At 44.5% G+C, this 27958-nt stretch overlaps 3 protein-coding genes and 1 long non-coding RNA gene across 4 annotated transcripts in view; 3 read left to right on the top strand and 1 right to left on the bottom strand.

The window, feature by feature from the left end:
• Positions 1-10468, top strand: part of LOC120909800 — a 53737-nt gene extending 43269 nt beyond the window's left edge. The window contains 2 exon segments of the mRNA XM_040321530.1: positions 8743-9884; positions 9886-10468. Of these exon segments, the coding sequence (XP_040177464.1) occupies positions 8743-9884; positions 9886-10143 (1400 nt within the window). The 3' untranslated portion in view covers positions 10144-10468.
• Positions 1-27958, bottom strand: part of LOC120910546 (zinc finger protein 850-like) — a 1103195-nt gene that overhangs the window by 496230 nt on the left and 579007 nt on the right.
• On the top strand, positions 15608-16804 carry LOC120910300. Its single transcript, XR_005741507.1, has 3 exons — positions 15608-15647; positions 15767-15910; positions 16599-16804. It is a non-coding gene; the product is annotated as an uncharacterized LOC120910300 (long non-coding RNA).
• On the top strand, positions 20604-22442 carry LOC120910133 (zinc finger protein 551-like). The gene has a single exon (XM_040322009.1). It carries the CDS (start codon positions 20816-20818, stop codon positions 22067-22069), a length of 1254 nt encoding a protein of 417 aa, XP_040177943.1. The 5' UTR covers positions 20604-20815; the 3' UTR covers positions 22070-22442.

Genomic DNA, 27958 nt, shown 5'->3' with positions numbered 1-27958 from the left:
CCACCTATCTCCCCACGTGCACCCCTGACATGTTTCACCCCACTTGTGGTTCCAGGACCCCCATGGTGGGTGTCGCCACATAGAGCAAAGTGATTGAATGTTAATTCACTGATCTCCCTTACCTAATAAGAACCTGGAATCTATGTGGATTACATCACTTCTAGGTCCGGCTGTCACTTTCCCAGGTTGTTGCGGTTGAGGGGAAAAAGCGAATGGAGCGCAATATGTACTTCATTACCTTCAATGGAAGGCAGATGAGACATCACTGGTCAAACAGACCCCTAAAGTCACATTAAAGGGTTAGTTTGCCTAATACAGTGATGGCGAACGCGTGGCACGCGTGCCGCTCCCGGCACGGCAAGCTGTTTTGGTGGGCACGCGGTGACAATGCAGAAATGTCAAAGAAAAAAAAATTAAATCGTCAACCGCAACTAGAAACTACATTTCCCACACTACCCTGTGCTAGCGGTGACGTGTCCGAGTGGGCGTAACTTAGAATGAGCGCCCGGAGGTCACGTGTTAGCTTGCTACCCAATGAGAGCTCTCAGATCATCCACTGCCTGACGTGCTGCTGGGCGTGACTGGGAGCATGAGGAGAAGACGCACGGCGGGAAAGAGCTGCAAGACTCGTGAAGCCATCTTCTTCATTGCGCAGTTTGATTCAGCTGCAGACAAAGGTAAGAATACTTATTACTCGAATACTATTTAGACATGGGATACCTGGGTCGTTTTATGGGTTGCCCTGCTAACATCACCCAATCTAAAATGTAAAATTTTGCTGAACAATTACTTTAGCTAATCTCGCTGGTGGGTGTTCTGACAGTTGCTGACTGACTTGGGAAACTTTGTTCTGCAAACATATTACCCCCCTCATTGCTGTTATTGGGTCTAGTTGTCCTTTGCAAACATATTACCCCCCTCATTGCAAATGACACCTATGCCCAATAACAGCAATGAGGGAGGTAATATGTTTGCAAATGACACCTAGGCCCAAAAACAGCAATGAGGGAGGTAATATGTTTGCAAATGACACCTAGGCCCAAAAACAGCAATGAGGGAGGTAATATGTTTGCTGTTATTGGGCATAGGTGTCATTTGCAAACATATTACCTCCCTCATTGCTGTTATTGGGCATAGGTGTCATTTGCAATGAGGGGGGTAATATGTTTGCAAAGGACACCTAGGCCCAATAAAAGCAATGAGGGGGGTAATATGTTTGCAAATGACACCCAGGCCCAATAACAGCAATGAGGGGGGTAATATGTTTGCAAAGGACACCTAGGCCCAATAAAAGCAATGAGGGGGGTAATATGTTTGCAAATGACACCCAGGCCCAATAACAGCAATGAGGGGAGTAATATGTTTGCAAAGGACACCTAGGCCCAATAAAAGCAATGAGGGGGGTAATATGTTTGCAAATGACACCTAGGCCCAATAAAAGCAATGAGGGGGGTAATATGTTTGCAAATGACACCCAGGCCCAATAACAGCAATGAGGGGGGTAATATGTTTGCTGTTATTGGGCCTAGGTGTCATTTGCAAACATATTACCCCCCTCATTGCTGTTATTGGGTCTAGGTGTCCTTTGCAAACATATTACCCCCCTCATTGCAAATGAGGGGGGTAATATGTTTGCAAATGACACCTAGGCCCAATAACAGCAATGAGGGGGGTAATATGTTTGCAAATGACACCTAGGCCCAAAAACAGCAATGAGGGAGGTAATATGTTTGCTGTTATTGGGCATAGGTGTCATTTGCAAACATATAACCCCCATCATTGCTGTTATTGGGCCTGTGTCCTGGCCTATGGACAACAATGACACACTTTTTTTTTTTTTTCATTTTAGCCCTTTGGATTCTTCTTTGCAATTCTTGTAGAATCTACAGCAGCTTCCAGACCCAGCAGAGCGGTGTCAGCAGCGGCACAGCGCGACTTCTTGTTTCACAGGACATTGGACGATTTGAGCTTATATCTGTCTACATTAAAAAAAGTAAGTTGCTAAGGGTCACATCTGGCCCCCGGGCTACGGTAGTTTCCTGTGTCCCTATGGACAACAATGAAAACATATTTTTTTTTTCATTACAGCCCTCTCTCCGGGATTCTACTTTGCAAATCTTGTAGAATGTACAGCAGCTTTCAGACCCAGCAGAGCGGTGTCAGCAGCGGCACAGCACGCCTTGTTGTTTCACAGGACATTGGACGATTTGAGCTTATATCTGTCTACATTACAGAAACGTAAGTTGCTAAGGGTCACATCTGGCCCCCGGGCTATGGTAGTTTCCTGTGTCCCTATGGACAACAATGAAAACATATTTTTTTTTTCATTACAGCCCTCTCTTTGGGATTCTTCTTTGCAATTCAGAATCTACAGCAGCTTCCAGACCCAGCATAGCGGTGTCAGCAGCGGCACAGCGCGACTTCTTGTTTCACAGGATATTGGACGATGTATATCTGTCTACAAAACCGTGAGTTGTTCTACCTTTTTTGTGAAATGTTGCAATAATATTTTTGGTATAGGTAGGTAGGGATAGATTTGTATTGGGTGCTTCATCCATCCTTATTTTATACATTTTGTGTTTTTTGTAGACATGAACAACCAAAAATGAGTACATCAAAAAAAGCAAAATTAAAAACAGATAGTGGAAGATCATTCCAAGAGACCTGGACACAGTCATTTGGAGTGATTGAACGCAATGGGAAAGCGTTATGTGTTCTGTGTAGTGAAAGTGTGGTATCTCGCACATCTAGTGTCAAACGTCATTTTGATACCAACCACAAAAGTGTTGCCGAACTTGGTGTAGCTGAAAGAAAAGAGTTTCTTGATGGGAAATTGAAGAGATATCACTGCCAGTATCGTAGTTTTTGCAACTATCTTTCTAAAACAAATTATCTGGCAAATGCCAGCTTTGAAATTTCACTGTGCATAGCAAAACATGGAAAGCCCCTCTCTGATGGCGATTTTATCAAAACGGCCATGTTGGCTGTGAGTAATTCCCTTTTTCATGAATTTCCAAACAAGGACAAAATTAAGCAACGAATCTCTGAAATGCCACTTAGCAGAAATACTGTTAAAGATAGAGTCCTGCGTATGGCAAGTGATGTTAGTCAGCAGCTCACCACTGACTTACAAAAGGCAGCCTGTTACTCCATGTGCTTGGATGAAAGCACAGACATAAATAATCATGCAAGGCTAGCAGTAATTTTGCGTTATGCTGTTGGTGACACCATGAGAGAGGAGCTCATGAAACTGTTGTCTTTGCCTGGAAGAACACAAGGGATAGATATCTACAATGCTGTGATGGAGGCTTTTGTCTCACAAGACATAAGGCCAGAAAAAGTGGTTTCAGTTACTAGTGACGGGGCACCTTCCATGGTGGGGGTAACATCTGGTTTCATACAGTTTTTTGTCAAAGAAGCAAAGCACCCAGTCATTCAATTTCATTGTATTATACATCAAGAAGCTCTTTGTGCCAAGGAAAGCAGCAAAATATTAGACGATATCCTCAAGGATGTCACAAAAATGGTGAATTACATCATGGCTCGTGCTCTTAATTTTCGACAGTTTCAAGCACTTCTTGATGAGGTACAGGCACAGTATAATACTTTACTTATGTACAATAATGTACGATGGCTAAGCAGAGGACGGGTCTTGGAGAGATTTGTAGCCTGTTTGGATGAAATTAGGCTGTTTATGAATGACAAGGGGCAGGAATATCCACAGCTCACTGATATGACCTGGCTCACCAATCTCATGTTTTTTACTGATTTTACAATACACTTTAATGTCCTGAACAAAAAACTGCAAGGTTTAGGGAAAACGGCAGAAAGAATGTTTTGTGATATCAGAACATTTGAGAGAAAACTGCAGGTTTTTGAAAGAGACCTTGAAAGTGGGCAGCTGAAATATTTTCCCAATCTAAAAATGCATTTGGAAAATTCTACAACATTTACAGACAATCCAAACCATCAAGAAATCTACAAAGAATTTTCTAGCATTATAGTAGTTGCAAAGGAGAATTTTGGCAACAGATTTGTACAGTTCCGTAAGATGGAAACAACCCTGAGTTTTCTTACTTCTCCAGATAAAGCCAAATTTGAAGAACTTGATCTTTCCTGCTTACACTGGTTAGATTTAGAAAATTTGGAAATGGAGCTACTGGAATTTCAAGAAAGCTCTATCTGGAAAAATAAATTCTCTGACCTGCGTGCCACTCTTGAAAAGATGGAGTGTGAAGGGATGACCAAAGACAGCACAGTTGCTAGTTCAGAAAATGAAATACTTAAAGTGTGGAATTCTCTGCCAAATAATTTTAAGGCAATGAAAACACTTGGGATTGCTTTCCTTACTTTGTTTGGGTCATCCTATGCTTGTGAGCAGCTGTTTTCAGCATTGAATTATATCAAATGTGATGCCAGAAATAGACTAACAGATGATTTGAGTGCTGTATGTGTTGCTCTCAAACTAACGGAGTATGAGCCAAGGTTTGACAAGTTATCAGCATGCATACAACAGCAAAAATCACATTAATTGTGCAAAAGCATCCCAAATCTTTATCAACGCCCAGCCAAGGCATCTTTAAAAATGCCCAGCAATGGCATCTTTAATAATGCCCAGGCAAGGCATCTTTACCAATGCCCAGCCAAGGCATCTTTAAAAATGCCCAGCAATGGCATCTTTAATAATGCCCAGGCAAGGCATCTTTACCAATGCCCAGCCAAGGCATCTTTAAAAATGCCCAGCAATGGCATCTTTAATAATGCCCAGGCAAGGCATCTTTACCAATGCCCAGCCAAGGCATCTTTAAAAATGCCCAGCAATGGCATCTTTAATAATGCCCAGGCAAGGCATCTTTACCAATGCCCAGCCAAGGCATCTTTAAAAATGCCCAGCAATGGCATCTTTAATAATGCCCAGGCAAGGCATCTTTACCAATGCCCAGCCAAGGCATCTTTAAAAATGCCCAGCAATGGCATCTTTAATAATGCCCAGGCAAGGCATCTTTACCAATGCCCAGCCAAGGCATCTTTAAAAATGCCCAGCAATGGCATCTTTAATAATGCCCAGGCAAGGCATCTTTACCAATGCCCAGCCAAGGCATCTTTAAAAATGCCCAGCAATGGCATCTTTAATAATGCCCAGGCAAGGCATCTTTACCAATGCCCAGCCAAGGCATCTTTAAAAATGCCCAGCCAAGGTATCTTTAAAAATGCCCACTGCTCTGCTGGGTCTGGAAGCTGCTGTAGATTCTAATCTACAAGAATTGCAAAGAAGAATCCAAAGGGCTAAAATGAAAAAAACAAAAATGTGTCATTGCATCTTTACCAATGCCCAGCCAAGGCATCTTTACCAATGCCCAGACAAGGCATCTTTACCAATGCCCAGCCAAGGCATCTTTAAAAATGCCCAGCAATGGCATCTTTAATAATGCCCAGGCAAGGCATCTTTACCAATGCCCAGCCAAGGCATCTTTAAAAATGCCCAGCAATGGCATCTTTAATAATGCCCAGGCAAGGCATCTTTACCAATGCCCAGCCAAGGCATCTTTAAAAATGCCCAGCAATGGCATCTTTAATAATGCCCAGGCAAGGCATCTTTACCAATGCCCAGCCAAGGCATCTTTAAAAATGCCCAGCAATGGCATCTTTAATAATGCCCAGGCAAGGCATCTTTACCAATGCCCAGCCAAGGCATCTTTAAAAATGCCCAGCCAAGGTATCTTTAAAAATGCCCACTGCTCTGCTGGGTCTGGAAGCTGCTGTAGATTCTAATCTACAAGAATTGCAAAGAAGAATCCAAAGGGCTAAAATGAAAAAAACAAAAATGTGTCATTGCATCTTTACCAATGCCCAGCCAAGGCATCTTTACCAATGCCCAGACAAGGCATCTTTACCAATGCCCAGCCAAGGCATCTTTAAAAATGCCCAGCAATGGCATCTTTAATAATGCCCAGGCAAGGCATCTTTACCAATGCCCAGCCAAGGCATCTTTAAAAATGCCCAGCAATGGCATCTTTAATAATGCCCAGGCAAGGCATCTTTACCAATGCCCAGCCAAGGCATCTTTAAAAATGCCCAGCAATGGCATCTTTAATAATGCCCAGGCAAGGCATCTTTACCAATGCCCAGCCAAGGCATCTTTAAAAATGCCCAGCAATGGCATCTTTAATAATGCCCAGGCAAGGCATCTTTACCAATGCCCAGCCAAGGCATCTTTAAAAATGCCCAGTCATGGCATCTTTAATAATGCCCAGGCAAGGCATCTTTACCAATGCCCAGCTAAGGCATCTTTACCAATGCCCAGCCAAGGCATCTTTAAAAATGCCCAGCCAAGGTATCTTTAAAAATGCCCACTGCTCTGCTGGGTCTGGAAGCTGCTGTAGATTCTAATCTACAAGAATTGCAAAGAAGAATCCAAAGGGCTAAAATGAAAAAAACAAAAATGTGTCATTGCATCTTTACCAATGCCCAGCCAAGGCATCTTTACCAATGCCCAGACAAGGCATCTTTACCAATGCCCAGCCAAGGCATCTTTAAAAATGCCCAGCAATGGCATCTTTAATAATGCCCAGGCAAGGCATCTTTACCAATGCCCAGCCAAGGCATCTTTAAAAATGCCCAGCAATGGCATCTTTAATAATGCCCAGGCAAGGCATCTTTACCAATGCCCAGCCAAGGCATCTTTAAAAATGCCCAGCAATGGCATCTTTAATAATGCCCAGGCAAGGCATCTTTACCAATGCCCAGCCAAGGCATCTTTAAAAATGCCCAGCAATGGCATCTTTAATAATGCCCAGGCAAGGCATCTTTACCAATGCCCAGCCAAGGCATCTTTAAAAATGCCCAGTCATGGCATCTTTAATAATGCCCAGGCAAGGCATCTTTACCAATGCCCAGCTAAGGCATCTTTACCAATGCCCAGCCAAGGCATCTTTAATAATGCCCAGCAATAGATCATTAGACTCATCCTCTGCTTATGTTCAATAATGTCTTTTAGCTATGCAAAGTATACTGTGCCTGTACCCATCACAGCATTGTAGATCTCTATCCCTTGTGTAAGCAAATGCATCTTTACCAATGCCCAGCCAAGGCATCTAATGCCCAGCCAAGGCATCTTTACCAATCTTTACCAATGCCCAGACAAGGCATCTTTAAAAATGCCCAGCAATGGCATCTTTAAAGATGCCTTACCAAGGCATCTTTAATAATGCCCAGCAAAGCCATCTTTGGAAATGCCCAGCAAAGCCATCTTTGGAAATGCCCAGCAAAGCCATCATTGGAAATGCCCAGCAAAGCCATCTTTGGAAATGCCCAGCAAAGCCATCTTTGGAAATGCCCAGCAAAGCCATCTTTGGAAATGCCCAGCAAAGCCATCTTTGGAAATGCCCAGCAAAGCCATCTTTGGAAATGCCCAGCAAAGCCATCTTTGGAAATGCCCAGCAAAGTCATCTTTGAAAATGCCCAGCAAAGTCATCTTTGAAAATGCCCAGCAAAGTCATCTTTGAAAATGGCCAGCAAAGTCATCTTTGAAAATGCCCAGCAAAGTCATCTTTGAAAATGCCCAGCAAAGCCATCTTTGGAAATGCCCAGCAAAGCCATCTTTGAAAATGCCTAGCAAAGGCATCCTTACCAGCGATCAGCAAAGGCATCTTTACCAGCGATCTGCAAATGTATCCTTATCCAAAAATACATGCACAAGTACAGTTGTTGAGAATCTTTTTCAATAAAAAAAAAATGTTTAATAGAAAGCTCTGTTATTGTGTTTTTCTTTTAAAACAAAAGCTGTTAATTAGTTTGGACAAGTGTACGAGTTGATTTTTCTAAACGAAAACCTTGGTATTCATGTTTAATTGCAGTGTTGGCACTTCAAAAAAAAATTAGGTTTTGTGTTGGAGTTTGGGCACTCGGGCTCAAAAAGGTTCGCCATCACTGGCCTAATACATGAAAACTGTAAAGGTGACAGAACACTGGACCCCCTTCACCCCCCACCCCCGGTCCTCACTGTACTTACCGTCAGCCACCCTCTACTATCAGGATTCTCTCACCACTCCAATGGTCAGGGGACATGAAATACCCCACTGCTCTGTCTTCTCCATACTGAGCTGCCAGGATGGACCAGATGAATTCTGATTGGTCAGCGCCATCACATGTAAAGCGGGGTCCAGGAGGAGGGGAGGGGATCTGGTGTTAGTTCAGCTTTACAGTTCTTCTGTAGAGGTGATCTAACCCTTTAATAAACCATTGCACTAACAGCTTAGGTTGTTTCCACACTGATGGAGGAGGGATGGTGCCACCCTAGGACACCAGCATTGTAAATCTTGGAGGAAGGTTTTTTTCTCCATATTTTGATGTTACAGTTGTACCCAGTTCCATGCCAGAGCTCTGTGAAAGTGGTGACTGTTAGACCCACGTGACTTTTTTTTCTTGCTGACTCAGCTTGGAGTCCATATATGATCTGCAAACTCTTCATCATATAAAATCCAGCCAATCCGATGTAGTAACAATCCCCAAATGCGTTTTGGATAATGAAGCCTCAGTCATAACTATTTATTATTCTAGAATTAGCAGATCATATATGGACTCGGTGTGAAGACTTTTCTGATTTGATTTTGGAGGGAGAACAGGAGCCCAGCTGTGAGATCGGCATTTCCACGTATTCCACCGACGGGGGGGAGGAGCTAAAACTCCAGTTATTTGTCATCTACTGAGATTTTTTATATATTTTTTCCTTCTTTCCAACAGATGGATGTGATGTGAGGAATTCCTCGGAGAGACATCTTCTATTATCTGCTGATTGTAAGTCAGAAGATAATGTCATCACACAGGATCCTCCAGGAGGAAATCCAAATACACAAAATATACATCACAGACCTTCCTGTGCGGAGACATCAATGGATCCCTCTGATCAGGGGGAATCTTCTCATCAATCACATACTATGATTGTAAATATCCATGCAAGATCTCACACTGCAGATAGATCAACAGATCCTTCTAATCCCGAGGAATCTTCCTCACTCCATGAAGGAGATCACCGAGGTGACCATCTATTCTCATGTTCAGAGTGCGGGAAATCTTTCACTAAGAAGGGAGAACTTACTAGACACCAGAAAATTCACACAGGAGAACGTCCTTATTCATGTTCAGAGTGCGGGAAATCTTTCCATAAGAAATCTAATCTTGTTAGACATCAGAGAAATCACACGGGTGAGCGTCCTTTCCCTTGTTCAGAGTGTGGGAAATCTTTCACTTATAAAGCAGTCCTTGTTACACATCTTAGAATTCACACAGGTGAGCGTCCTTATTCATGTTCAGAGTGCGGGAAATCTTTCACTAAGAAGGAAAATCTTACTGAGCACCAGAGAATTCACACAGGAGAACTTCCTTATTCATGTTCAGAGTGCGGGAAATCTTTCAGTTGGAAAGGAAAACTTATTCAGCACCAGAGAATTCACACGGGTGAGCGTCCTTTCCCTTGTTCAGAGTGCTGGAAATCTTTCACTCAAAAAGTAGACCTTGTTAAACATCTTAGAATTCACACAGGTGAGCGTCCTTATTCATGTTCAGAGTGCGGGAAATCTTTCACTCAAAAAGCAGCCCTTGTTAAACATCAGAGAATTCACACAGGTGAACGTCATTCATGTTCAGAGTGCGGGAAATCTTTCTCTTGGAAAGGAAAACTTATTCAGCACCAGAGATTTCACACAGGTGAGCGTCTTTATTCATGTTCAGAGTGCGGAAAATCTTTTGCTGAAAAAGGACATCTTGTTAAACATTTTAGAATTCACACAGGTGAGCGTCCTTATTCATGTTCAGAGTGCGGAAAATCTTTCACTCAAAAAGGACATCTTCTTACACATCAGAGAATTCACACAGGTGAGCGTCCATAATCAATGTTCAGAGTGCGGGAAATCTTTTGTTGAAAAAGGAAACCTTGTTAATCATCTTAGAATTCACACAGGTGAGCATCCTTATTCATGTTCAGAGTGCGGGAAATCTTTCAATAAGAAAGTAATCCTTGTTAGACATCAAAGAATTCACACAGGTGAGCGTCCTTATTCATGTTCAGAGTGCGGGAAATCATTCACTAGGAAAGGAAACCTTTTGCAAGACCAGAGAATTGATATGAGTGAGCTTCCTTATTGATGTTGTAGATCAGGGATCTCCAGACTTCGGCCCTCCAGCTGTTGCAGAACTACACGTCCCATGAGGCATTGTAATACGCTGACATTCACAAACATGACTAGCCATGGTGGGAATTGTAGTTCCTGAACATTTGGAGGGTCATAGTAGGAAAAGCTCTGTTGTAGACGAGTCAGCCTGGTGCAGGTTTAGGAGCGGGTTAATAGTAGAGGGCGGGGACTTGTTTATTAAGCAGCCGGTCAGAGAAGCTGGTGTACGTCTGTTCAATATTGAGTTGGCCCCGCCCTTTGCAGCTATAACAGCTTCAACTCTTCTGGGAAGGCTGTCCACAAGATTTAGGAGGGTGTCTATGGGAATGTTTGACCATTCTTCTAGAAGTGCATTTGTGAGGTCAGGCACTGATGTTGGATGAGAAGGCCTGGCTCACAATCTCCACTCTAATTCATTCCAACGTTTTTCAATCAGGGTAAGGTCAGGAGTACCTGCCACTTTTAGTAGGAGGAATCGAATCCCATGATTGGTATTGGTGGAAGAAATAGTGCCCCATTGTTGGGGTCAGTGGGAGGAATAGTCCCCCAAGGGCCGGAGAAAGGCTAGCAAAGGGCCACATTTGTCCAGAAGTGACAGCGACACCTGCTGGTGACCGTGGGAAATACACCAACTCAGCCAAAGCTGGAGCAGAGGCCAATTTAGCCATAAACAGTTCAGATATCCCACTAAATTTAGAAAATGGCGCCTGGTCAACAGAAGCAGGGCGCTACAGTTGTTTTTCAGGGGTTGGGTTTGACCCCTTAGTTTCAGTGATGGGAACTCTTAAGAAATCAGCATACCAGGACATTTTGGACAATTTTATGCTCCCAACGTTGTGGGAACAGTTTGGGGACGGCCCCTTCCTGTTCTAACATGACTGCCCACCAGTGCACAAAGCAAGGTCCATAAAGACATGGATGAGCGAGGTTGGGGTGGAGGAATTTGATTGGACTGCACAGAGTCCTGACCTCCTGGAACAGGGGTCTCCAAACTGTGGTCCGAGGGACAAATGTGGCCCTTTGCTAGCATTTCTCCGGCCCTTAAGGGACTATTCCTCCCACTGACCCCAACAATGGGGCACTATTTCTTCCACCAATCATGAGATTCTATTCCTCCTACTACTAGGGGCAGTACTCCTCCTATTGACCACCAACCCTGAGGCCATATTTATTCTCACTGATGTCGGGCCTGGGACATTTTCTGCTCCTGCCGGCCACAATCCGGCCCCCTAAAGTCTGTAGGACAATAAACTTGGCCCTTTGTTTGAAAAGTTTGGAGACCCCCCCTGCATTAGATGATACAGCTGCACACAGGCAGGCTTAGCCCTGTCAAAGCTCCAGCCATGAACTCGGCTCGCCCTCAAAGCAACAGTCACTCCCAGCCTGGCTAGTATTTCTGCCTTTAGCAATGTATAATGTAGGGTTGTCACCTCATCCCTTTGAAAAAGAACACATATGAATTACACAGGTTCTGTGGCTGATTAAGGAGGTAATTAAACTCACTTGGTGCCTTATTTGCATTAGTTTAGCCTCAGAACCTGTGCAATTCATATGTGTTCGGGTTTAAAGGGATGAGGTGATAACCCTAGTATAGTCCCATGCTGACTCTAAAACCAAATCACAATTCCCCAGTTGCGGATCTGCAGTCAGGAAAGGGGCCAGTACATCCACCCATTCTTTCTCAGGCAGACCTTCCCTTTGTCAGGGCTGGGCTTCTAGAAGCTCTCTTCTCAGTGCTCAAGGCTGCTCAGCTGTCGGTAATTACCAGCCACTCATTGTTTCCACAGTGGCTCACCTGGTTACCATTACCTGCCTCATCAGTCCAGCCTACAGCCAGCCCCTTCTGGCTATTTATACTGCATTGTTCATGTCTTTCGTGCCTTCGCCTTATTTAACATATCCTGAGTGTCTCTGCTGAGTTCCTGTTAAAGACTTTGCCCGGCTGACGTCCCTTCTGGTTCCTGATCTTTGGCTTCTGACTACGCTGATCTCTGGCTTCCTGATTACCGGTTTTGGCTTCCGAACCCTGGCTTATGTTTTGATTATGTTCCTGATCTGTACTATTTGTTTCTATTACATTAAAGGTGTGATATTTTTTAACTCCATTACCTGTCTCAGTCTGATTCATGGTTCCTGACACCCTTGTTGCAATCCACTTGTTGCAGTATATTTCCTGGTCCCTGCAGGGAGGAGAGGTTTGCATAGATAAGGTAAATTTCCTCTAACACTGCCGTTGCTATGGAAACCTGACCTGAAACTTATTACACTGCTTGTGCAGAACTGAGCGTGTGCGAGATCTGCAAGCATGAAATCCAGGAAGTAATACAGTCTGGCTTAATATGCCCACACTTAAGATGGTCACGGTCTAATGCTAGTTTATAAACTTTTAAAATGCTGTAATAACCTAACAAAACGGACCTTAGTTTGCAGACTAACTTTTCTAGAATACATTAAGCTTGTGTATTATAGGGGTATTTTTACTTAAAAAGTGTAATTTGGCCGGAACTCCACTATAACCACTTCAATACACTGTGTTATACAGAGTCTACACTGAATATCTAGTCTACACTAAATGTACTGTCAGGGGTTCACTCCAAGTGTAGCACTTTAAGGACACCACCACTCGCTTTTCTCAGTTTCAGGGCTTGTTTTGCCCACTTGTATTTAAAAGAAAGTTCAAAACAAACATTAGATTCCCTCGCAGGGGTATTCAGTTTTTCAGTCCTGCTACCAAAAAAAAAACAGTTTTCAGCCCTCCTGGTTTATAAATGCAGCTCTCCAGCTCAGGCCTTGTGCTTTAGGGCCTTGGTCTGTCTCCAACAGATCGGACGCTCAGCACCTCGGTGCGTACAGCAAGTAGCCGCGTGCTACACTGGCTCTCACCTCTCTCTCCTAGGTGAAGTCCTACTGACTCCCATGCCCAGACCTCCTGTCTGTAGAGTCGTCTCCAACTGGGAGCCTGGAGCCTTGGTCTGGTGATTACTTAAAGCCCAGAACACGGCTGACTCATTAGTGAACTGGCTGTTTATTAGACCTGTATCCTGGCAGGGTACTGCCATGCTACAATACATATATACTTAAGTTCGGCTCGAACATTGGACTCATCCCAACTCGAGGGTCTCTTCTAAATATATATATATATATAGCACTACCCCCGCAGGAGCTGCTGGTTAATTTTGGGTGGCACGTTACCTCTATTCATGCTGTCCAGGGTGAAAAGAGAGCCCGAAGAATTTCAATGTCCACACAATGCACTTCTTTTTCTTGGGTTTATTTTTCAGAACTTCAGTAAAAAAGAAGGATAAGGGGTGAAAAGTCACAAATAGGGAAACACTCCTGCTTCCAGCAAACAGTTCTCGTCGCCACTCTAGCCAGAGTGGGCATTGCTCACCTGGATAGGTCCCTCTCACTGGTCTAGCATAGGGTGACCAGACATCCCCGGTTTCAGGGGACAGTCCCCGGATTGAGGACACTTTCCCTAGACCAAGACTGTCCCCGGTTTTGTCCCTAGATTGGATTTGAACAGGGGCTGGGGCAAGTTCAAAGGCATTCAGTGCAGAATAAAAAAGCACACGGATCTCTCCAGCTTAGCTTTGGTAGAACGTTTAGACCCGACAGGCGACACTGTCAAGCCTCTCGGTGCGTGGTGCATCCTTCGATTAACTTTCCAGGCCTTCTCCAACGGTACCAGCCTCTTGCATGGCCTCTCCAGGATAGGTCCTCCCCTGGCTTCCTTCATTAAGTGGCCTCCTCCCGCAGGACAGACGGCACAGGATCACCTTTGCAATGCAGGCCCCAGCCAGACTACTGGGCCCATAAACGAAGTCACAGCCAACGTGGTCCCAGAACCAAGATTCAGAACATGCACCTCAGGCCAGGCGGGCCACGAGGTGTGTGGGACGACAGACTGACGCACTAATGGCGTCTGTCCCTTAAGTACCCCTCCCAAGCATGCACAGCGAGCAACCACTCCCACTGATTCGCTGCTGAGGGGGATACCCAATACATCTTGACCTTGCTGCTGACACCCTTGCCCTGGGATGGTAATGACACCCCCAGGCGAACAATGGTGGATACTCCCAGCACAGTCACGGCTAATACAGAGGCTAAATTGCCCTTAATCACTTTTGTCTGAGCCAAATAACAGCTCAGACCCCACTAAATTGAAAGCAGCGCCTGATCAACAGGAGCAGGGCGCTACATATATATAGAAAAAATTCTGAGGGTGAGGTGCACGTCAGTCACAGCCGTATGTGCCAAAGCAATCAAGCCTTCCCACAGGCTTAAATATAGAAAAAATCAAAAGGGATTGCTGCACAATAATTATTTTAAATGAAAGTTTGTCAAAAAAGACATACATACTTTCATTAAAAATAATTATTGTGCAGCAATCCCCCTTGAATTTTTTCTATCCAATTGTTCATCCAGAGACTCTGAATTATAAACCAGATACATTGTGAATATTGAGCTATTTATCCAACTATGCATCTGGAGTTGCTGGACTGTAGATCAGACACATAATAAATATAGAGATGGAGATCTTTTCCTATTGTATGGAGTGGAACACGGAGACAGGAAGAGTGTGATTGTACAGACACAGGAAGTGAAAACAGAGCTGGAGAGGAAGTGATGTCAGCTGCAGACAGTAAGTTATAGCTGCACAGGAAGTGATGTAATAGGAAGTGATGTAGGGATCTAAAAAGAACGTCCTGGGTGAGAGGTGAGGTGTGAGGAAGTAAAAATAAAACATTGTTGGAATTGGCAGCAGAGGAAGTAATAATATTAATTTATTTAGAAGGACACAAGAATCTCTACAAGGACGTCATGATGGAGAATCAGCCGCCCCTCACATCACAGAGTAAGAGGAGACTTTATTGTGCTATTGCACTTTATTGTAACCCCCACACAGCACACCTCTGTAAACCCCACACAGCACACCTCTGTAACCCCCACACAGCACACCTCTGTAACCCCCACACAGCACACCTCTGTAACCCCCAACACATCTATGTCCCAAGAGCATACTTCTGCACATTTTTGCACCCCCGGCACACTTCTATCTCCCCCAGTATACATGGTACCCCCCCCCCCCCCCCAGGACACTTGCACCCCTATCTCACTTTTTTACCCCGCAACACAGTTCTATACCTCCTAGTACACTTCTGTATCCTTCCCTCGCCACATCTCACCCCATCACCATCCACCTCTGCAGTCACTGAACCACATCCTACTGTATGTTTCTGCGGCTCCTCAGGTCCCGGCAAACAAGGCAGGAATACACACCTAGGGTGGCCGGATCCCACACAGATCGTCATCCGCCCAGGAAAGATGTTCTGCCCCTGTCTCACTCCTCTAAATCTGCACACTGTGTTTCCTACAGATGGATCCAGTAATGGGAACCCACCAGAGAGATGTCCCCATCCTCTGTATTCCTGGGATTCCACACAGGAAGGTCACATCATCCCTCACCATCATCAGGTAGGTGGGACTGAGCAATTAGAACTCAAATACATTGTAGAATTCTACGCTTCAAAATAACATTCTATTTCTTCTTTTGTTTCCTTTTATGAATCCATTTTATCATATTTGGGGTTTAGGGTGAACAACTGAAAGACATCAAAATTGAGGTTAAAGTAGAAAAAGCAGAGAAGTCCGGGGATCAGCAGTCTATGGTAGAGGGTGATCCTCTGTATTCCCGGGATTCCACACAGGAGGATCACACCATCCCCCACCATCATCAGGTAGGTGGGACTGAGCAATTACAACATAAAAGTATTCTAAGCTATGAGATGATATTGTTCTGTTAAATCTCTTGCTCTATTTATATATTGTTCTTTCATCTTTGGGGTTTAGGGTGAGAGATTCCCCCCTCCTCTGTATTCTCAGGATTCCATCCAGGAGGATCACACCATCCCTCACCATCATCAGGTAGGTGGGGCTGGGCATCTAGACCTAAATATATATTCTAAGCCGGGGATAAGCAATTAGCGGACCTCCAGCTGTTGCCAAACTACAAGTCCCATCATGCCTCTGCCCCTGGGTGTCATGCTTGATGCTGTCAGAGTCTCGCTATGCCTCATGGGACTTGTAGTTTGGCAACATCTGGAGGTCCGCTAATTGCTTATCCCTGTTCTAAGCCATGAGATGTAGTCTCTTGTTTTTACTTCGACATCTGAAGTGCAGCCTTTGTTACCCACACAACCCCATCCCCATTTCTAGCTCCTTTTAGCGCCCTACATTTTTCACCCCCATTTTTATTTTTTAATATACATTCCTTTCCTCTGTGGGTCTTAAGCCCAGACATATTGCGGGTCCTTTCCACCTTGTGTTCTTCCAACGGAGGGTACATACTGAATGACGTGTCATTTGTGTCCTTTATGTCTGCCTTGAGGTGACTTTAGTTGATGTTTTCTATTATTTTTGGTGTAGGGTGAAGAACGGATTAATATAAAAGCTGAGGTTAAAGAAGAAGTAGAGACGTATGTGGGGGGTGATCAGCCAATCACGGAGGAGGTTGGGATGATTATGAAAAGTGAACAGAAGGACATTTCTCTACCTTGTGACACAGGTAGGTAACAGACATTGTGGAAAAAACTGGTCAAAGTCTCATTTTACTTCTAAGTATAAGGATTGTAGTGTAAAAAAAACGTTAGATAATTATCAGAACTTCACATCATCCTATAGGAAGGTTCTAAAAGGTTAAATATGTGTTCGCCTACTAAAGGGTTAATGTGTGGTGTGGTAAGAGTTACCACTTGGTGCTGTGATGTTCCTTCCCCTGCATGTGTCACTTCCTGACTCTGAACCGGATCGGACCTCGTGGTCTGTTCCTGTATGGGAGGTGATCAGTGAGGACGCTGTAAAGAACTGAACTGTGTGGTGGAGTTTCCACTTAGTGTGACCCCTGGATGGGTTCCAAGCAGGGCCGGGACAAGGGGTGGGCAGGAAGTGTGGCTGCCCTGGGCACAATTGTTTACTATAGGGATGGTGGCGCCTTCCTTCTGTTACAAGGCTGACAGGAGTAGTGATAGCGACAGTGATATAGACAAGGGAGTGACTGATCGGAATAGGATCCCCTAAACTTGCACATCATGAATGAGGAGTGGGTGCAGTTTGTCATTTTTGCCCTGGGCACTGGATGACATTGTCCCAGCACTGGTTCCAAGGACTGGACTTTTCATGCCATTTACTGGGAAGCAACTAAGCTATAAAAAGTTATGAACAACGCCGCACAGCCAAATCCGATACATTGTTATTAGAGAGAGAGAGGAAATACACTTGTGATTCTGTATATCCCTCATATGTACTTCTATGGAACTTGTACAGAACGGTAAATACAACTGTAGCACCCTCTATTATAGGTAGGTACCAGCATAGGCATGGGCACTGGAAGACCTTGTCCCAGCACTGGTTCCAAGGACTGGACTTTTCATGCCATTTTCTGGGATGCAACTAGGCTATAAAAAGTTCTGAACAACGCTGCACAGCCAAATCCTGTACATTGTTATTAGAGAGAGAGAGAGGAAATCCAATTGTGATTCTGTATATCCCTCATATGTACTTCTATGGAACTTGGACAGAACGGTAAATAAAACTGTATCACCCTCTATTATAGGTAGGTACCAGCATAGGATTTTTGCTAGGGTAACTGTCAGTGCAGGTTAATTTAGGCAGGCCTATGCTTCAAGCAGTGAACAAATTGGTGCAAAAAAAACATAAAACCCAACAGGACGTGGGTGTGAGGCTACTTCTAATTATACACCATAATTTAAATGATCAAAAACAGTCCAGCATAAACCATAAAAGATGATGATGAGGTTCTTCAATGCAGTTTATCTCCAACACCGTGCCTCATATAGTGCAATATGCTTATACCAAAGTGCTCCACCTGAAGCGACAGTTTACATGTGCCCACCAGATATCACCGGCCACAGAGCGACCACCAGGCATACAACATAGGGACCCCGTCCTCACCAGGCTCAATCCCTCCAAATCGCATGCGACCCCAATCAACAATTACCCAAGTCAATCGGACTCCCACTTGATCATAATTGCAAATGATACCCCTCCAAGTATTTCACTCTCAAGTGCATATCCACAGTTCCTTTCAAGTAATCTGTAAAATTGTGCTCCCCAAAAACGGGCCATAGAAAGGCAATATAGTGTAGTAATGTCTTTATAAAAGCACTTACATGCATATAAAAGCCGCCATAGATAACAGCACAGCTGTGTGAGGAGGCAGGGGCCGGTCCGTCACTCCATGGGTGATATAGGAAGCGCAGCTTCAGGCTAGGCCTGCTTGGTTTGATCTGGGGGCAGGGAGTGGTTAGTGTAGCAGTGGGTGTGACCACCTGTGCTTTAGTTCGGGGGCGCCTCCCCAGCTTCCAGGGAGATTTATCTGAAAGAGGGGCAGGGCCTAGGAATGGAGTGGCAGGCAGCTCTTGTGAGGAGCCCTGACCAATCCCCACTTGGTATTGGCAGTGTGCAGGCCTCCCATATAAGTTGAGGTGACATGCCACTGGGAGGAGTTGTCGTCCGGGAGAAGTGGAGAATGGAGTACTAGTCAGTGGCAGGAGGCTATCCCCACCTGGGGGGTGTGCCGATCGTGGAGGAGCCCGGGAGAGCTGTGAGGGAACTTCATCCTTACACAGTCATGGGTGAAGTCCTCATCTTTACTCTCGTATGGGATGGGAGAGGAGACGCATCCAATCTGTTCCTTCTCTCTCTCCCCTGCTCCCCCCTCCACCACTGCCACTCTCATCCTGTGTGTGTACCACAGGAGATCAAGTGTAAAGCTATCAAGCTCGCACTTCCCACGGTACACACACAGGATGAGAGCAGGGGGAGGGGGGCAGGGGAGAAAGAAGGAGCAGGTCGGATGTGTCTCCTCTCCCATCCCGTAAAAAAAGAGGAGGGAGGGGAGAAGGAGCAGGTCAGAGGTGTCTCCTCTCCCATCCCGTTCAAGAGAGGAGAGAAAGAGCTGATCGCCTGTGTCTCCTCACCCATTGGGTGTGAGAGAGGAGGGAGGGAAGAGAGAACTACTAATGCCGGCTTTGACATGACTGGTTGTTTGATGCCAGGTGGCTCTAGCTACCAGTGACCAGGAATGAAGTCAGGTGGAGGAGGAGCCAGAGCCAGCGCTATGGTGTCTCAGGGCATCCCTGTCCCCTGAATTCCAGACTGGTCCCAATGTCTGTTTATTTTAATTGGGGGGGGGGGCACAGTATAATGTTGGGGGGCCATGACACCCTCTGGCCCCCCTAGTGATGCCACTGCAGGCATGTATGACCTCATTGGTGGTGCACTGGAGTCGGCACATCTGGAGTATATATCTGCCCATGTCATTTTTCACTGAACAGATGTTTCTTGTACTGTATTCATTACCATCTATGCCGGTTTAAGTGAGTGCAATCTCCCTACCATCTTTTCTATTTATTTAATTTCTTGGAGTGCAGAGCTTTACAATATTTAATATCTATGGATCGTTTATACAGAGTTATCATAGATACTGGTACACCAGTGTATTAGTATTAATGTGTAGTGGCGTGAGACCAACGAATGTTAATTCATTGATCTTCTTTTCTTAGTAAGAACCTGGAAGCGCTGTAGATGACATCACTTCCGGGTCCGGCTGTCACTTTCCCGGGTTGCTGTGGTTGAGGGGAAAAAGCGAATGAAGCGCAATATGTACTTCTTTACCTTCAATGGAAGGCAGACGAGACATCACTGGTCAAACAGACCCCTAAAGTCACATTAAAGGGTTAGTTTGCCTGATGCAGAAAAACTGTAAAGGTGACAGAACACCGGACCCCCTTCACCCCCCACCCCCGGTCCTCACTGTACTTACTGAGCTGTCAGGATGGACCAGATGGATTCTGATTGGTCAGCGCCATCACATGTAAAGCGGGGTCCAGGAGGGGGGGGGGGATCTGGTGTTAGTTCAGCTTTACAGTTCTTCTGTAGAGGTGATCTAACCCTTTAATAAACCATTGCATTAACAGCTTAGGTTGTCTCCACACTGATGGAGGAGGGATGGTGCCTACCCTAGGACACCAGCATTGTAAATCTTGGAGGAAGGTTTTTTCTCCATATTTTGATGTTACAGTTGTACCCAGTTCCATGCCAGAGCTCTGTGAAAGTGGTGACTGTTAGACCAACGTGACTTTTTTTTCTTGCTGACTCAGCTTGGAGTCCATATATGATCTGCAAACTCTTCATCATATAAAATCCAGCCAATCCGATGTAGTAACAATCCACTAACGCGTTTTGGATAATGAAGCCTCAGTCATAACTATTTATTATTCTAGAATTAGCAGATCATATATGGACTCGGTGTGAAGACTTTTCTGATTGATTTTGGAGGGAGAACAGGAGCCCAGCTGTGAGATCGGCATTTCCACTTATTCCACCGACGGGGGGGGGGGGGGGGGGAGCTAAAACTCCAGTTATTTGTCATCTACTGAGATTTTTTATAATTTTTTTCCTTCTTTCCAACAGATGGATGTGATGTGAGGAATTCCTCGGAGAGACATCTTCTAGTATCTGCTGATTGTAAGTCAGAAGATAATGTCATCACACAGGATCCTCCAGGAGGAAATCCAAATACACAAAATATAAATCACAGACCTTCCTGTCCGGAGACATCAATGGATCCCTCTGATCAGGGGGAATCTTCTCATCAATCACATACTATGATTGTAAATATCCATATAAGATCTCAAACTGCAGATAGATCAACAGATCCTTCTAATCCCGAGGAATCTTCCTCACCCCATGAAGGAGATCACCGAGGTGACCATCTATTCTCATGTTCAGTGTGCGGGAAATCTTTCACTCGGAAAGGAGCACTTGCTGAACACCAGAAAATTCACACAGGTGAACGTCCTTATTCATGTTCAGAGTGCGGGAAATCTTTCAGTTATAAAGGAAAACTTATTCGGCACCAGAGAATTCACACGAGTGAGCGTCCTTTCCCTTGTTCAGAGTGCGGGAAATCTTTCACTCAAAAAGCTCATCTTGTTACACATCAGAGAATTCACACAGGAGACCGTCCTTTTTCATGTTCAGAGTGCGGGAAATGTTTCACTCAGAAGGGAGAACTTGCTGAACACCAGAGAATTCACACGAGTGAACGACCATATTCATGTTCAGATTGCGGAAAATCTTTTACTCAGAAAGAAGCACTTGCTGAACACCAGAAAATTCACACAGGTGAACGTCCTTATTCATGTTCAGAGTGCAGGAAATCTTTCAATCGTAAAGAAAAACTTATTCGGCACCAGAGAATTCACACGAGAGAGCGTCCTTTCCCTTGTTCAGAGTGCGAGAAATCTTTCACTCAAAAAGCTCATCTTGTTACACATCAGAGAATTCACACAGGAGACCGTCCTTATTCATGTTCAGAGTGCGGGAAATCTTTCACTGGCAAAGGAGACCTTGTTAATCATTTTAGAATTCATACAGGCGAGCGTCCTTATTCATGTTTAGAGTGTGGGAAATCTTTTGCTGAAAAAGGAACCCTTGTTAGACATAAAAAAAGAATTCACACCAGCGAGCGTCCTTATTCATGTTCAGAATGCGGGAAATCTTTCAATGATAAAGGAGTCCTTGTTAATCATCAGATAATTCACACAGGTGAGCATCCTTATTCATGTTCAGAGTGCGGGAAATCTTTCACTGGCAAAAGAAACCTTGTTACACATCAGAGAATTCACACAGGTGAGCGTCCTTATTCATGTTCAGAGTGCGGGAAATCTTTCACTGGCAAAGTACTCCTTGTTAATCATCTTAGAATTCATACAGGCGAGCGTCCTTATTCATGTTTAGAGTGCGGGAAATCTTTCGCTGAAAAAGGAACCCTTGTTAGACATCAGAGAATTCACACAGGTGAGCATCCATAATCATGTTCAGAGTGCGGCAAATCTTTCACTAGGAAAGGAAACCTTTTGCAACACCAGAGAATTGACATGAGTGAGCTTCCTTATTGATGTTGTAGATCAGGGATCTCCAGACTTCGGCCCTCCAGCTGTTGCAGAACTACACGTCCCATGAGGCATTGTAATACTCTGACATTCACAGACATGACTAGGCATGGTGGGAATTGTAGTTCCTGAACATCTGGAGGGTCATAGTATGAAGAGCTCTGTTGTAGACGAGTCAGCCTGGTGCAGATTTAGGAGCGAGTTAATAGTAGAGGGTGGGGACTTGTTTATTAACCACTTCAGCCCCGGACCATTTTGCTGGTCAATGACCGGGCCACTTTTTGCGATTCGGCACTGCGTCGCTTTAACTGACAATTTCGCGGTCGTGCGACGTGGCTCCCAAACAAAATGAATGTCCTTTTTTTCACACAAATAGAGCTTTCTTTTGGTGGTATTTGATCACCTCTGCGTTTTATTGGGGTTTTTTTCACTATAAACAACAATAGAGCGACAATTTTGAAAAAAAATGAATATTTTTTACTTTTTGCTATAATAAAAAACCCAAAAATACATATAAAAAAAATTCCTCAGTTTAGGCCGATACGTATTCTTCTACATATTTTCAGTAAAAGAAAAAAATCGAATAAACGTTTATTGATTGGCTTGCGCAAAAGTTATAGGGCCAGATTCACAAAAGGGTTACGAAGGCGTATCTGCTAATACGCCGTCGTATCCCTGTTTCTATCTATGCGGCTGATTCATAGAATCAGTTACGCATAGATATCCCTAAGATCCGGCAGGTTTAATTGTTTTACACTGTCGGAACTTAGGATGCAGTACCGCGGCCGCCGCTGGGGGCATTTCTCGTCGTAAACCAGCGTCGGGTATGCAAATTAGCACTTACGGAGATCCACGAAGGTTTTTCCCTTCATGAAGTCGCCGTAAGTGTTAGTTTGCCGTCGCAAAGATAGGGTACCTTTTACAAAGTGTAAAGTTAGTACACCATGTAAAAGTATACCCGTCTTTCCCGCGTCGCTGTCAATTTTTTTTAAAATGTTTTATTTTTCCCGCCGCAACTCTTTTTTACCCGTCGCGATTCACAAAACCTTGGCGCAACGTAACTTTGCGCAAAGCACGTCGGAAAAATAGCGTCGGGAGCATGCGCAGTATGTCTGGCGCGGGAGCGCGCCTAATTTAAATGGGACTCGCCCCATTTGAATTGGCCCGCCTTGCGCCGGACTGATTTAGGATACACCGCCGCAAATTTCCAGGTAAGTGCTTTGTGGATCGGGCACTAACTTGGGCAATTTGCGGCGGTGTAACTTAAATCGGAAAAGTTACGTTGCGCCCGCTGGTTGTGAATCTGGCCCATAGTGTCTACAAAATAGGGGCTAGTTTTAAGGCATTTTTATTAATATTTTTTTTTACTAGTAATGGCGGCGATCGTCCATTTTTATTGGTACTGCGACCTTATGGCGGACACATCATCACATTGCTGGCCTTTCTCCGGCCCTTGGGGGACTATTCCTCCCACTGACACCAACAATGGGGCACTTTTGCTGTCGGTTAATTACCAGCCACTCATTGTTTCCACAGTGGCTCACCTGGTTACCATTACCTGCCTCATCAGTCCAGCCTACAGCCAGCCCCTTCTGGCTATTTATACTGCCTTGTTCATGTCTTTGGTGCCTTCGCCTTATTGACCATGTCCTGAGTGTCTCTGCTGAGTTCCTGTTAAAGACTTTGCCCGGCTGACGTCCCTTCTGGCTCCTGATCTTTGGCTTCCGGCTACGCTGATCTCTGGCTTCCTGATTACCGGCTCGTCTAATTACCGGTTTTGGCTTCCGAATCCTGGCTTATGTTTTGACTATTTTCCTGGTCTGTACTATTTGTTTCTATTACATTAAAGGTGTGATATTTTTTTTCCCTGCATTTTCTGTCTCAGTCTGGTTTGTAGTTCCTGACACCCTTGTTGCAATCCACTCAGATATTGTCATAGAAGCTGCAACATTAACCGTGGCTGTCATCTCTTGCATGGTCCACTGCACTGCTTTCCGCGGGTCAACTCTTTATACCGGAGCCATTTCCCACCCTCCCAGCCTGATGGGTCACTGCCTTCTCTAAACCCCACTGTCTATTCAAACAATAAGCAGTTTGTCTCTTGTTGAGCAGTGACTGTCTCTGCCAGGACCTGCTCCTGGTGGGCCTGTGCTTGTGTAATATCCAGTATCCGTTGCTCAATCAGTTCCTTTATTGCTTTATCTGATGCTCTTATAGCCTTGGCAGCTTTAACCAAGGACACGGGTTTGACTGGCACCCCATAATCTCCACCAATTGTCAGGATCCGAGGGGTAAACAGGCGGCTGGGCAATAGTTTAATCAACTTAAAATACGTTTTATTCCTCAAAACAGAAAATAACGACAGTCTTTATCTTCATGGGCAGCTTAAAGGGGTTGTAAAGGAATATTTTTTTTTCATAATAAGCATCCTTTACCTGCAGACATTCCTCTTTTCACTTCCTCATTGTTCGTTTTTGCTCAGAAGATGCTCTTTTTTTTTCTCTGTTCTGTTCACTTCCTGTTTGTCTGATTGTTACTCACCACTGTGAAGGGAGGCTTTACTGCGGTGGTCAGTGACGTGCTCGCCCCCTCCTGGGAACTACATCTGTGCGGCAGGACGCTCTCTACGTGTTAGAGACTTCAAGGAGGTGTGAATTACTGGGCGTGCCGCAATTCATACTGGGAAATGTAGGTATTACATGAACGAGCGCTGCAAACCAGGAAGTGAATGAGATAACAGAAACTAGAACGCCGGAGGTGATATAGATGAAGGAATTTAATAGGTATTTACTCGTTCCGGGGATAATCTGCGGGACTGGGCGTTCCTAATTGATTGACATGCTTCCGACCGTCGCATACAGCGCGTCACGAGTTGCCGAAAGAAGCCGGACTGCGAGTCGGCTCTATAAGGTGCCTGCGCACCGACGTTCGGCTTCTTTCGGCAACTCGTGACGCGCTGAATGCGACAGTCGGAAGCATGTCAATCAATTAGGAACGCCCAGTCCCGCAGATTATACCCGGAAGCCGCGGTGAACATATATCTATAAAACGATATGTACAGCAACGATTTAAAAAAAAACACCCGATTGTGATTCTAACAACTCGCCTGAATGTAATGTTAAAAATCTTTTTTTGGGGGTGAACCCCCGCTTTAAGAACCAAACATATTTTTGACACTTGTTGTTTATAAGTTAAAATCAGTATTTTGTGCCAGAAAAAACAGTACTGGGGTAAAGGGTGCAACTGCAGGCTATACCCCGATACATCCACTTCCTCCTACCAACTTACAGCTATGGTGGTTTAAGGGAAGCGTTTAAAACACAAGGAGCTTTTGTCATCAGTACAACATAGTCTTTTTTTAAATAATGTTCAGCGTCCCAGCCACAGCATCTGCAATATTCAGCGACTCTCTGCCCATCGCCGCCCGCCTAACAGCCTCTCAAGTATTACTCTTCGAGTCCCGGCTACTACTGGATGGGAAGCGGAGGAAGATCACTCCGCAGCGAAGGCAAGGAGATAGGCAGGTGGCTTGACAGGATTTGCGCCAAGGCAGAAGAACATGCGAGCGAAGCTGAATGGGCATGCACCCAAAACTGAAGAAATATTCCCTCCGCTCCGACCAGCACATGATCATCAGAAAGGGGGCACAGATAATGGGAAAAATACAACTCCCTATGCTAGTAGGCACGGCGGAGTGGGGGTGTTTAATTAAAAAAAAAAAAAATATTTAAATTCTGCACTGATTGTCTTTGAAATTGCCCCTGCCCCCTATTAGATCCAATCTAGGGACAAAACCAGGGACAGACTTGCTCCGGGGACAGTGTCCTCAATCAGGGGACTGTCCCCTGAAACTGGGGATGTCTGGTCACCCTATCCTACAGGCTTTTGAGCTCTCGTTTATTCTGCCTAGAAACTCCCCTCCATGTTGGCCAATGTGTCCATGCACACTATGGCTTTTTCAGACTCCTACAGGCAAACTCAAATTTTTTAGAGGAGCTTGTGCCCCAAAGAGTTCAAAGAAGCTCAAAATTTGTTCCAGCTTTTTGTTTTGTTTACACAGTGGTTGAGAAAATGCCATCTATTGATAGGAAAACCTGTGCAGTACAGGAACTTCCTGGTGGTCCTGCCTTCTGTTGTTCATCAGATTGCATGTGCTCTTGAGAGCTGGTCTGGCTGCAGTGTATTGCTGCCCTTTTTTGCTTTTGGAAAACGACTAAGGACATTAGAGAAACACAGCTAATCACTGCCATGCAGGAATATCCACAGCCGTGGGACCCTGGGTATGTCCACACGCTAGCTGCTAGACCCCCTGTGTCCCCAGGTGATTTGTCCAGTGTTTTCCGGCGCCTCTCAGTACTGTCTCCATGACTTCTAGTGTCCGTCCAGCCTCTATTCTGCTCCTCTGTGTACAATGTCATAAGTCATTCCAGCCTGAAACCCCAATCCTAATCCTTTGATTGTCATGTTCCCCCAGTCTGTATCCTTCTCCAGTGACCCTGTGCACTCCTACCAGCATCCATTCTTCCTTCATCACCGTCTCTTCCTCTGCACTTCAGTCAGTTATCTGCTTCTCTGCACCAAGGTGTTTCCCTGTGAGTTCCAGCCAGCCTCCCATTACCAGCACCTGTCAACATTTTCTTGTGGACCATCAATGGTTGGCAACCGCAGTTATAGAGTAACAGGTAGATGTATACTGCCCAACCCCCAATTACTTTTGTTATTTATGATGCTGGGATCCATCAAAGTAGATCATTTTCTGAGGTTGGCCAGGGCTGTCATCCCTTGACATTGGAAGTCTCCTGGGATCCCATCCATTTTGGAATGGATAGGTTAGCTTAGATACTATCATGGATTTGAAATCTCTACTAGCAGTTGAACATGATATACTGGATAATTATACTAGTACACGGGCCACTTGGAGTGTTTTCTGTAATTCACAATGGTGTCAGGTTACTATATGTAAAAGTATAAAGTACCGGAAACTCCAGGCAAAAGAATCCTAAATATAGAGCCATTTATCCAAATTTTACTCCAGAGCCTCTGGTTTATTGACCAGATACGTCCTAAATATAGAGCCAATTATCCAACTGTCCAATCAGATACTCTGGTTTATAGACCAGATACATCCTAAATATAGAACCATTTATCCAAATTTTACTCCAGAGCCTCTGGTTTATAGAAAAGATACATCCTAAATATAGAACTTTTTTCAACTGGCCATGAAGAGCCTCTGGTTTAAAGACCAGATACAGCCTATATATTAAACAATTTATCGAACTGTCCAATCACAGACTCTGGTTTATAGAGCAGATAATGTACATCCTGAATATAGAACCATTTACCCAACTGTCCATCCAAAGCCTCTGGTCTATAGACCAGATACATCCTAAATATCAAATTATTTATCCAGATGTCCATTCAGAGCCTCTGGTTTATAGACCAGATACATTCTAAATATAGAACCGTTTATCCAACTGTCCATTCAGAGCCTTTGGTTTGTAGACCAGATACATCCTAAATATAGAACCATTTATCCAAATTTTACTCCAGATCCTCTGCTTTATAGACCAGATACATAATAAATATACAGCCATTTATCCAACTGTCCATCCAGACCCTCTGGTTTATAGACCAGATATATCCTAAATATAGAACCTTTTCCCAACTGGTCATGAAAAGCCTCTGGTTTATAGACCGGATACATCCTAAATATAGCATTATTTATCCAACTGTCCATCCAGAGCCTCTGGTTTATAGACCAGATACATCCTAAATATAGAACCATTTATACAAATTTTACTCCAGAGC

Source organism: Rana temporaria, chromosome 8 (genome assembly GCF_905171775.1).
Source record: "Rana temporaria chromosome 8, aRanTem1.1, whole genome shotgun sequence".
NCBI lineage: Eukaryota > Metazoa > Chordata > Amphibia > Anura > Ranidae > Rana > Rana temporaria.
Note: the sequence above shows the minus strand (reverse complement) of the source record. Positions and strands in the feature narration are given on the sequence as shown.

Bases quoted from the DNA above. Each gene is read 5' to 3' on its own strand.
- LOC120910133 (XM_040322009.1), top strand. From the start codon at position 20,816: ATGGATCCCTCTGATCAGGGGGAATCTTCTCATCAATCACATACTATG.